The 12001-nt window shown below is 36.4% G+C and overlaps 1 protein-coding gene across 1 annotated transcript; it reads left to right on the top strand.

The window, feature by feature from the left end:
* Positions 1–10401: 10401 nt before the first annotated feature.
* LOC309526412 (olfactory receptor 5AR1-like) lies at positions 10402–11337 on the top strand (the record flags this gene model as incomplete). Its single annotated transcript, XM_082212463.1, has 1 exon — positions 10402–11337. One exon carries the CDS (start codon positions 10402–10404, stop codon positions 11335–11337), a length of 936 nt encoding a protein of 311 aa, XP_082068589.1.
* Between the last annotated feature and the right edge of the window lie 664 nt (positions 11338–12001).

Raw genomic sequence — 12001 nt, forward strand, 5'->3', positions numbered from 1 at the left:
GTCTCTTATTTCCTCAAAGTTTTTTAATTTTATTTGGTTAGCTTCATTTTTTAGAAGTATTTTATATGTTGGCCAGATTTCCGGAGTATTTTTCCGTTTTACTGCTATGGCTTCTACTGGAGAAGTCCACCACGGGACTTTAGGCTCCATCAGGTCTTTATATTTTTCTCATACAGCAAAGAGTGACTTTCTTATTATATGGTTGGTAAAGTTTTTATGAATTTTCGCTTTTCCATATATTAGGTAGGCGTGCCATCCCCAACGGTTGTCAAAACCTTCCAGGTCCAGGAGGTCCAAATCCTGCAACGTCCACCAATCTTTTAGCCAGGTGAAACAGACTGCCTCGTAGTAAAGTTTTAGGTTGGGTAGGGAAAAGCCTCCTCTCTCTTTTATGTCTATTAAGATCAGGTGTTTAATCCTAGGTTTCTTTCCTTCCCACAGGAATTTGGAAATTTCTCTTTGCCATATCTTGAGACAACCTGCTTCGCCCAGTATTGGAATCATTTGAAATAAAAAGATTAATTTTGGAAGTACATTCATCTTTATAATGGAAATCCTACCCAGAAATGTTAATTTTAGTTTACTCCAGGTTACAAAGTTTTTTCTAATCTCTAACCAAGTTTTGGTGTAATTATCCTGAAATAAGTTTATGTTCTTGGGGGTGATCCAAATACCCAGGTATTTCGCTTTTGAGGAGATTTTCAGGCCCAATATTTTTTCTAAATCGTCCTTTTCTTCTGTGGTTACATTTTTAACAAGCATTTTTGTTTTTGTTATATTCAGCTTGAAGCCTGCCACTTCTCCAAATTCTTTAATCAATTCCAGCACTCTTTTCAGACTTTCTTTAGGGTTTTCAGTCATAACAAGTAGATCGTCCACGAAAGCTTTAATTTTATATGTTTTGTTTCCCAGAGTGATGCCTTTAACAAGCTGATCCCTTCTTATCTGATTGTTCATGACTTCCATCACCAAGATAAATATCAGTGGTGACAGTGGGCAGCCCTGTCTGGTTCCCTTGTTTATTTTGCACTCCTCAGTAATTCTTCCATTGATGATCAATTTTGCTTATTGTTCCGAATAGATGGCATTTATTCCTTTACAAATATTTTCTCCCAGTCCGATTTCTTCCATTAATTTTTTCATAAACTTCCAGGACACATTATCAAAAGCTTTTTCAGCATCCACCAACATAATAGCTGCTGGTTTATCAATTTTAATATCCAAATATTCTAATACATTAATCACACATCTAATATTGGATTGCATAAATCATCCGGGAAGAAATCCAGTTTGATCTTTATGAATTATCTCTTATCTCTTTTAATCTATTTGCAAGAATGTCTGCGAATATCTTGTAATCGTTGTTTAGCAGTGCAATGGGTCTATAATTGGCCATGTTTGAGGCATCTGTTCCCTGTTTGTGGATAAGAGTAATAAAGTTGTCCCAGGTTTTCGGTAGCTGTCCATTTGCCAAAATATCATTCATTAGGTCTTTCATGGGAAGAAATAATGCTTCTTCTAACTTTTTATAATAATTAGCTGGGAGACCATCTAGGTCTGGTGTCTTTCCTACTTTTGATCTCTGCATAGCTTGTTGCACCTCCATAGCTGTTATTGGTGAGTTCAAGATTTCAGTTTTTTCCTTAGGTATTATTGGTAGTTTATTTTTGCCCAAATAATCAATTCTTTTTTCTAGAGTCTCTGGACCTTCTTTATATAGTTTTCAAAAAAAACTAGCAAAGTTTTTACTAGTTTCCTTCGGTTCTTGGATCCACTTGTCTTCAATTTTAATTTTATTGATAATTCTATCTTCCTTTTTCTTCTTTAATTGCCAGGTCAAAAGTTTGCCAAGTTTATTTGCAAACTCAAAATTTCTATGTCTCAACCATTTTATCTTCCATTCTATCTCTTCATTTATTATCATGGAGAATTGCGTCTGTAAAATTTTTATACTTTGCTTAATTAGTTCATCATCTGGTTTTTGGAAAAGGATCCTTTCTTTTTTTCTAATTTCCTCCCATATCTCCATTTTCTTCTTCTCCCTTATTTTCCTTTGGAATGCGTTTTGTTGGATAAAGAAGCCTCTTATGACGGCTTTACCCGCATCCCAAACCGTCTCTAGATCTACTCCTTGATTTAAATTGAACTTAAAATATTCTTCTAAGATTTGCTTGGCCTTCTGTACAGTTTTTTTCATCGTTTAGCATACTCTCATTAAGTTGCCACCTTTTAACCTTTTCTTCTTTTCCTTTAAAGTTAACCCAGACCGCGCTGTGATCTGAAATTGTCCTTGGATGAATTTCTGCTTTTGTAATAGTATTTAATAAATCCTTTGTTGTCCAGATCGCGTCGATTCGTCCCGCCGATTTGTGTGGCTCTGAATAATGTGTAAATTCTTTCTCTGTTGGATTCTTAAACCTCCAAGCGTCAAACAAATTCAGGAGTTCTATTAATTGGAAAAATGTAGTTGGGAGTTTGTTCTGCCTCTTTTCTTTCTTTATTGTTCTGTCCATGTTTGGATTGACTACTCCATTAAAATCTCCTAATAATATAATTTTCCCCCCTAAATATTCTATGACTTTTTCTTCCAGGTATTGATAGAATTCGGATTTTCTTTCATTTGGTGCATAAATTCCAATAACTATCACTTTTTCATTATTGATCTTAACCTCTATAATCACTGTTCAACCTTTTTCATCACTGTAAAGCAGTTTTGGCTCCAGCTGAGGTTTTACATAGATTACCACCCCTCTCTTTTTTTTCTTTACTTGATGTAATAAACTCAAGCCCCAATCTTTTATTTATTAATACTCTTTTGTGTTTTTCCACTACATGGGTTTCTTGCAGACAGATTAAATCATATTTTTGCTTAACCAGAATATGTTCCACCTTGTTCCTTTTTGATTTTTCATTTAGACCATTTACGTTCCAAGTAATAAATTTATAATCCATACTTTATTTCTTATGATGCGTCAAGAGGTTTTTAAAAAAATAAAAACTAATGGAGTAGTATCTACAAACATGGACAAGGCACAAAGACAGGTAGTCACCAAGGATGGTAGACTACCGAAAACATTTTTTGAGATGACAGACAATATGGACTTAGTGGACATTTGGAGAGTAAAGAACCCCTTGGGAAGAGAGGGAACCTTCTTTTCTGAAGCAAAGATGACATGGACTAGAATTGACCAAATATGGATAACTAGAGGAATGGCACCAAAGATAAAGAAAGTAGAAATCTGCCCAAAAACCTGCTCCGACCATAACACTGTAAGGATGGAGATGAAACAAATATCAACCGGATCCTTTAGATGGAGGATGAATGACACCTTATTTAGAGATGAAGAAGTATATAAAAAGGCCCAAAAAACTTTGAGAGACTATTTTGAAATAAATATGAACACTAATGTAGAAAAAAGAGTAATCTGGGACGCAAGCAAAGCGGTCATGAGAGGGTTTTTGATACAACAGAATGCAATAAAAAAGAGAAGTCAGAATGAGAAGAAGAATAAAATTTTGGAGAAAATAAAAGAAAGTGAGAAGAAATTGAGAGCAAAACCAAAGTCTCAGGAGATTCTGAGAGAAATAAAATTATATCAAGTACAATACAGGAAAATGATGAATCAGGAAATAGAATGGAAAATCAAACAAATGAGACAAAAAACATTTGAATCAGCTAATAAATGTGGGAAATTGTTGGCCTGGCAAATGAAAAAAAGACAAAAATTAAATACTATTACAAACTTAGAAGTGGAAGGAAAGAATATACATAACCCAACTGAGATTAGAAATTGTTTCCAGAGGTACTTTAAACAATTATATACGCAAGGGCCACAGAAAGAAATGGACATAGACCGATTTTTGAAGACAAATGGATTACAAAAAATCTCTCAAGAAAGTAAATTAATGCTGAACTATAAAATATCTGAACAGGAAGTGGAAGGTGCCATTCAAAACATGCAACTGGGCAAATCTCCAGGACTGGATGGGCTGACTTCCAGATATTATAGATCCTTGAAAGAATGGTTATTGAAACCTTTGAAGGAAGTCTGCAATGAAATTTTGGAAGGGAAAAGGGCACCAGAGTCGTGGAAAGAGGCGTACATTACACTTATACCTAAAACAGAGACTGAAAAGACTCAGCTTAAGAACTACCACCCTATATCGTTACTTAATGTGGATTACAAAATTTTTGCAGACATCTTGGCCAAGAGATTGAAAAAAGTTTTGATGGAAGAGATTCATAAAGACCAAGCGGGCTTTCTCCCAGGAAGACACTTGTCTGATAATTTGAGGAATATAATTGATATTTTGGAAAAACTAGAAGTGAATATAAACACTAAAGCAGTTCTGATATTTGTAGATGCGGAGAAAGCTTTTGACAATATCTCTTGGAGTTTCATGAAGAAGAACCTACAGGAGATGGGGGTAGGCCAAGGTTTTGAAAATGGTATAGGTGCAATATACTCTGAACAAAAGGCTAAATTAATTGTAAATAATGTGGTGACGGAAGATTTTAAGATAGAAAAAGGGACACGACAGGGGTGCCCAATCTCCCCATTGCTTTTTATATCGGTCCTGGAGGTTCTGCTGAATACGATTTGAAGGGACCGGTTGGTTAAAGGTATACAGGTCAGAGCCAAACAGTATAAACTGAGAGCATTTGCAGATGACTTAGTATTGACGTTACAGGAGACAGAATCTAGTACTAAAAGGGTTTTAGAATTAATTCAAGAATTTGGTCAAGTGGCAGGATTTAAACTGAACAAGCTAAAAACTAAGGTTTTAGAGAAAAATTTAACACCGATTGAAAGAGAGAGGTTTCAGATTGAGACAGGTTTGATTGTGGTTAAGAAAGTGAAATACTTGGGGATTAATATGACAGCCAAAAATGAGAACTTATTTAAAGATAATTATGAAAAATGTTGGACGGAAGTGAAAAAAGATTTAGAAATACGGTCAAATTTGAAGCTTTCATTGTTGGGTCGTATTGCCGTGATAAAAACGAATGTATTGCCTAGAATGTTGTTTTTGTTTCAGACATTGCAAATTGTGGACAAGATGGACTGTTTCAAGAAGTGGCAGAGAGATATCTCTAGATTTGTCTGGCAGGGCAAGAAGCCTAGAATAAAATTTAAGATATTAACTGATGCAAAGGAAAGAGGTGGATTTGCCCTGCCAGACTTTAAACTTTATTATGAATCAGCAGCGTTTTGCTGGTTGAAAGAATGGCTACTCCTTGAAAATACAGACATTTTGAATTTAGAAGGTTTTAACAATGTATTTGGATGGCATGCTTATTTATGGTATGATAAGGTCAAAGCACATAAAGCATTTAAAAATCATATTGTCAGGAAAGCATTGTTTAATGTCTGGATAAGATATAAGGACCTATTTGAAAATAAAACCCCAAGGTGGTTGTCACCGATGGAAGCGAAGGCTCAGAAAAAGCTCAATATGGAGGCCAAATGGCCGAAATATTGGGAAATTTTGGAACAAGAAGGAGATAAATTGAAATTGCAGAGTTTTGAGAAATTAAAAAACAAAGTGAGAGATTGGCTTCATTATTATCAGATAATGGAGGCATATAATTTGGATAAGAAAATTGGCTTCCAGGTGGAAAAATCAAAACTAGAAACAGAATTGCTAGAACCCAAAATTAAGAATTTGTCAAGAATGTATAACTTGCTGTTGAAATGGAATACTCAGGATGAAACGGTGAAATCTGTTATGATTAAATGGGCACAAGATGTTGGACATAATATCATGTTTGCTGACTGGGAACAGTTATGGACCACAGGTGTGAAGTTTACGGCATGTAATGCCTTAAGAGAGAATATTATGAAAATGATATACAGGTGGTACATGACCCCAGTCAAGCTTGCAAAAATCTATCATTTGCCCGATAATAAATGCTGGAAATGTAAAGAAACGGAAGGTACATTCTTTCACCTTTGGTGGACGTGCCCAAGGATTAAGGCTTTCTGGGAAATGATATATAATGAACTGAAAAAGGTATTTAAATATACCTTTTTGAAGAAACCAGAGGCCTTTCTTCTGGGCATTGTCGGCCAATTGGTGCCAAAGAAGGACAGAACTTTTTTTATGTATGCTACAACAGCAGCAAGAATACTCATTGCAAAGTATTGGAAGACACAAGATTTACCCACTTTGGAAGAATGGCAGATGAAGATGATGGACTATATGGAATTGGCAGAAATGACTGGCAGAATCCGAGACCAGGGAGAAGAGTCGGTGGAAGAAGACTGGAAGAAATTTAAAGTTTATCTACAGAAATATTGTAAAATTAATGAATGATAGAATGATGTTGGATTGCAATTAAGGGGTTTCCAACTGTAATGATCTAAGAGAATATGAAAAAAGGGTTATAAATGGGTTAAAATCTAAGCGTAAAAGTTGATTGATAATGGGCTAAAATGGAAAAATTTAAGGTTGGACTGTTAAGATAAATATAGAACAAAAATTGAGAAAGATGGAAAGAATTTGCTGAAATAGTTAATTGAATTAGAATACAAAAAAGGGAGGTGTGAGGAGGTCGATGAAACAAGTAAATGAAAGGTAAAGATATGGAATATTGGATGTGTGTTTTAGTGTTTTTGTTGAGTTTTGCTGTATTGTATTGTGTGTGTTTTTTATGTTTTTCCTTTTTATGTATTGTAAAACTTTTTATTGTTTTTCTTTTTTCTTTTTTCTGTAATCTTTAAACTTCTAATAAATATCATTTTTTTAAAAAAAAACAACTAGTGGAGATTTCTACTGAACTGTGGGCTGAATGGAGAGGGACAACTTCTGTTAGAAACTAATTAAAGATGAATAGTAGAAAGTAAAAGAAATTCCCAGGCTGTATGTCCTCAGGTGATTATGCAGAGAGTATTTTAATTCATGCCCTTCAGGAAATTGGTTTCTAGGTGATACAAAAACAACTATAAAATGAGCATTTTTCTGAACATGCCTTATTCTGGGGCTCTAAGATTGACGCTGATTATCTTCACAAGTAAGGTTCCTTTTGATACATTTCCTAGCCAGATATACTCACAAAGTTCTTGTTAATTCTCCCCCACCCCCAGTAGTCAAATCTATCAACAGTGCATTTCTCTGGAAGCAAATTTATTTTCTGGAACTTCTTTGGGTTTTCTGTTCATTTCTTTGGTTTTGAGGGTTGGCACACTTTATGATGCTGCCTGAGATCTCTCCTGCATGTTTCCTTTGATCGTAAACACATCTCCAGAAATGCAGATTCAAATTGATTGGCTAAGAAATTTATTTCTATAGTGTTTTCATCTGGCTTCACAGTCAGCTTCAACCCCAAAGAGGTAAAAACAGATTAAATTTAATAGCCACAGCATATTGCATGTGCATTGAGGGAAGGTTATTTCTAATTCATTTGTTACCTTATGCAGGAACCCCACAGCTATAAATTAGCCATTATATCAATAATCAAAGTAGGGGCTTTAGGAATGGCATCTGTCCTCTTCACAGGTAAGGCTCCTAGCTTGCTATATTCTCCATGAGCTTGGGATATTTTATTCTTGGAAGCAAGATGATATCTATGAACAGCTCAATTCTCTGGAAGCAAATAAATAAATAAATATTGGATTTTTATTTTTATTTTCACAGAAGTTGGGGAGGTTGACTTCTTATGATGCTGCACAAGATCTTTTCTGCAAGTTGTGTGTGATTGCAATAAGAAATCCAGAAATGAAAATTTAAAATCATCAGATAAGCAGTTCATTTGCTTAATGTTTTTAATCTGGCACTGCAGTTGGATTCAACTCCAAAGGGGGGGAAATCAGATTGAATTTAAGAGACACATTACCATATCTGGGAATTGAAGGGAGCGAGTTAACACTCAGTTACAATATTTTTACATCTTCTCTTTATGGCTTCAATCCCACAAACATGTTTATGAGTAAATGGAAGATAGCTTGCCTGCTGAAGGGCAATTTACTTCTTTATTTGCTTCAGCAGCCTCACAAATGAATATGGGGGACACCAGGGGAAATAGCATACTGCAGAAGATAGACGCAATTCTGCATTGCTCTTAGATTCTGTTGACCCAAGTTGCAGGCAGAGCAAGATTTGAATAGTCCATTCTTGTTTTAAAGGGCAAACAATTGGAAAGGATGGGGTAACCTTAACGTAGGAGGGACTGAGAAGGCTAGATGGGGGTCTCCCTTGTTGTAGTGGCATAGCAAGAAATGGTCAGTATTTGAATGATGTTTTAAAAATTAAAAAAACAGCTATTGGGTGCACAAAATGGTGCTGGTTTTGGTGAGTAAGTGGTGGCACTGGTCACTAGTAATATAACAATAGCCAGTGGGAGCCAATGGCCAGTACAAGAACTTTCTACAAAAAATGAACGAAGGCTTGCAGAGGCTGGGTGTTGTAGGAGACATTGTTGTAGGAGACATTTTGTAGTGCTCATCAACTACAAGGAAAATGTATGCTAGAGAAATTACACCTGTAACCACTGGTGGAGAAAGAGGAGTGCGGGCGGTGCGCCCCACCCCCAGGATGCACGCCAGCCCCACTGCCGCCTGCTCTCCGCCCCCCCGGTGCTGGAACATGAAGCTCCGCCACTGCCTATAACATGTGCAAGAAGATGGTGACACATTAGTAGATTTCCTCTGCCCACAGATTACATTTTGTCAGAAAGCACTTGTAAATAATAATGACCACACTCTCCAACAGAGAGGCAAGGCAAGTTCCAGAAATAAAGTATTTCTCTCCACCCACCCCCTTTTTAAAAATGTAATTTTGGTGCACGCTATTCAGTTAGGAGTAAGATTACCTAAATTCGTTTTGGGTTTTCTTGCACTCCGATCACTTAGCATTTTGGCTGCTGAATTGAACAGGAATTCTTCCACATAGGTTCTACATATACCCCTGATGTAGTAGTAAGTTACATCTTAGTGGGCAAACATAAAAGCCACTCCTAAATTGCCCTCAAAATCCCTCTCTATATTACTATATGCAGATGACGTGGTACTCCGGTCTCAAAGAAAAGTAGGCCTAAAAAGATTGATAAGGGCACTCTCAGGATGTTGCCAAAAAGAACAGCTGGTTGTGCATTACAATAAAACCAAACTCATGGTGTTCTCAAGAAACAATAGGGCCCATAGTTGCTACATGGATAATCAACTGATTGAACAAGTTAAAGGCTGGATCTAAACATGGGGGGGGATAAACACTATAAGTAAGTCAGAAATTAGATCATTATAACAGAAGAAATAAATCTCTGGAAAATCACATCTTGGTCTTGTTGGTCTTGGTCTTTCAGTCAACAGGGTCATGGGCAGCACATCAGAAATATGCAAAGAAAAAAGCTCTTCAAAGTGTCAAAATTCTGACATGCTTTTTCCATACAAAAGGTGGCAATCAAATACCTTCAGCACTTGAAGAGTTTAAAGGTAAACCCCTAGCACAGTTATTATACGAGACTCAGATTTGGACAGGTACTCACTTTGGATCTACAGAAGCTGTTCAGTGCTTGGAGGGTAGTCTTCCCTCTGTTAAATTACAGATTTGGAATAGAATATTTAATGATTGGCTTTGGCTCAATTTAACCCCCATCAATCTACTACCTCTAGTATTGCAAGACCGTCATGAGTGTGCCTGGACTAAAATTGTCATCCAAGAGCTTTATTCCTCTGATTTATCGATACAACAGTTATTAACATTGGGCTTCATCAAAGCAAATTATTTAATTAGACAGTGCCTATATGACATTGAACGACAGAATAATTTGGCCACCATAAGGAAAAATTGCCCATGGTATGATTATTTTCGACCTAGTTTTCTTGATACATTGGCACCCTACCTGCAAAATGTAACAGTTCCAAAATACAGATGTAGAATCCCATAAACCTGATGTAGATTAACCCACATAGCCTAAGTGTAGATAAATATGCTTCCTGCAGACCAGATAGTATTCAGTGAAACAAACAAGTGCACGACGTCACCTCAGTTGTTGGAACTCAATGTGGAATAGAGGGTTGTTGTTTTTTCTTTCCTTTATTCTTTCTTTTATTGATACTTATATTGATAGTGTTTAAGAAAAGATAAAGTGTGGATAAAAGTTAATTTACTGCACAGTGAAATATTTTAAAATGTTGCTGTCGGTAAATTCCTGTTTTATAAAATGAAGGGAATTTTGCCACTTATTCCAACTGAGTGTGTAAATAGCAGCTCCTGTAATTCAAGAATGGAGGTAACTGGACTCCAACTCCCATTATCTCTGACTATTGGCTCTGCTGGCTAGTGCTGATGGAAGGCCACAGGAATCTTGTAGTGCTGGTTTATTTTATTTTTAAGGAAGCCTGGTAGCCACCCAGGTTCAACTACCATGTTATTTTTAATTCTCTTACAGAGCAATATAGAATGAAGCAAAATGAAAGCACTGTAACAGACTTCATCCTTGCAGGATTCATGGTCCACCCTGACCTCCAAGTCCCACTCTTCTTGTTGTTCCTTATAATCTATGTAGCCACAATAATAGGCAACCTTGGGATAATCATAGTGACCAGTATGGATGCCCAGCTCCAAACACCAATGTACTTTTTCCTAAGAAACCTCTCCATTATCGATATTAGTTATTCAACAGCCATTGCCCCCAAGATGCTGACAACATTTTTGGCAGAGAAGACAACTATTTCCTTCAAGGGATGCACAGTGCAATTCTTCTTCTTTGCCGTCTTCATAACCACAGAAGGTTGCCTTCTTGCAGTGATGGCGTACGATCGCTTCACAGCCATCTGCAACCCACTGCTCTATTTTGCTATTATGTCAAGGAAGCATTGTACCATATTGGTGGTGGTTGCATATGCTTGTGGACTTACAAGTTCAATTCTCCAGACTTATTTTATTTTTACTTTGTCCTTCTGCAGATCAAATATCATTAATCATTTTTTCTGTGATGTTCCCCCAATACTCAAGTTGTCCTGTTCAGACACCCATGTCACTCACACTGTGCATTTCATTATATCCACTATAATTGGGCTGACAACTTTTCTCATTGTCTTGGTCTCTTACATCGCTATTCTTTTGGCCATCCTGAGAATCAGCTCTGCTCAGGGCAGATACAAAGCCTTCTCCACTTGTGCTTCCCACTTGACCACTGTAACTATCTTCTTTGGAACCATTATCTTCATGTATATACGTCCTGGTTCTACTTTTTCAATAGATCAGGATAAAATAGTTTCTGTGTTCTATAGTCTTGTGATCTCCTTCCTTAACCCACTTATCTATAGCCTGAGGAACAAAGATGTGAAAGACGCTTTTGGTAGGACCATAGAGAAGGCATCTTTCTTCAAGTAAAAATGACATTTTCTTTACACTAAAGAAATATATAACAAGGTTTAGTGTGTACATAAGCTAGCCGAATGCTTTCTAACATGATGGCCAGGTTATCAAGCTACTGTGTAGAAGTAAGGTATAGTGCCTTTTGCAATTGATATATTTCATTTTAAGGGTATATTTTAGGATATGCCCTACCAATGAATCCAGTAATAGGGCTTTTAGGCTACATATAGGCCATATTCAGTCAGAGAAATTATTACACACCAACTATTGCTTGATCGACAATTTGTTAGCATTAGAGGAAACAAATCACAAAAATTTGGGAGAATGTTCAGGTGGTTGACCTGATGAACATTAGAAGAGTAAGAGAAGATAGACAGGCAGAATCCTCTTATTATTTGCTGGAGTAACAAAAGTTAGGAGAATGTGGAACCACAAATTGTATTGTGAGCGTTATAAAAATGTTATGATTTCTTATCTTCATGCTGTTTTTGATTGTATTTCTTGTTCCTTTGTAAAATAAGGTGAATATTTTGTAATTACTTATTTCTTCTTTGTATCTATCAAAGGATGCATAATGTTGTGCAGTTGTTCTGGGTCATTGATAAACTCCTCTTTGGGAAACATTGTCACCCTTGTTGGTTCAAGGCAGTTTAAGCTCATCCGAAAAGAGGGAGGGACG

The sequence above is a fragment of the Podarcis vaucheri genome (assembly GCF_965113315.1).
Source record: "Podarcis vaucheri genome assembly, chromosome: 1".
Taxonomy (NCBI): domain Eukaryota; kingdom Metazoa; phylum Chordata; class Lepidosauria; order Squamata; family Lacertidae; genus Podarcis; species Podarcis vaucheri.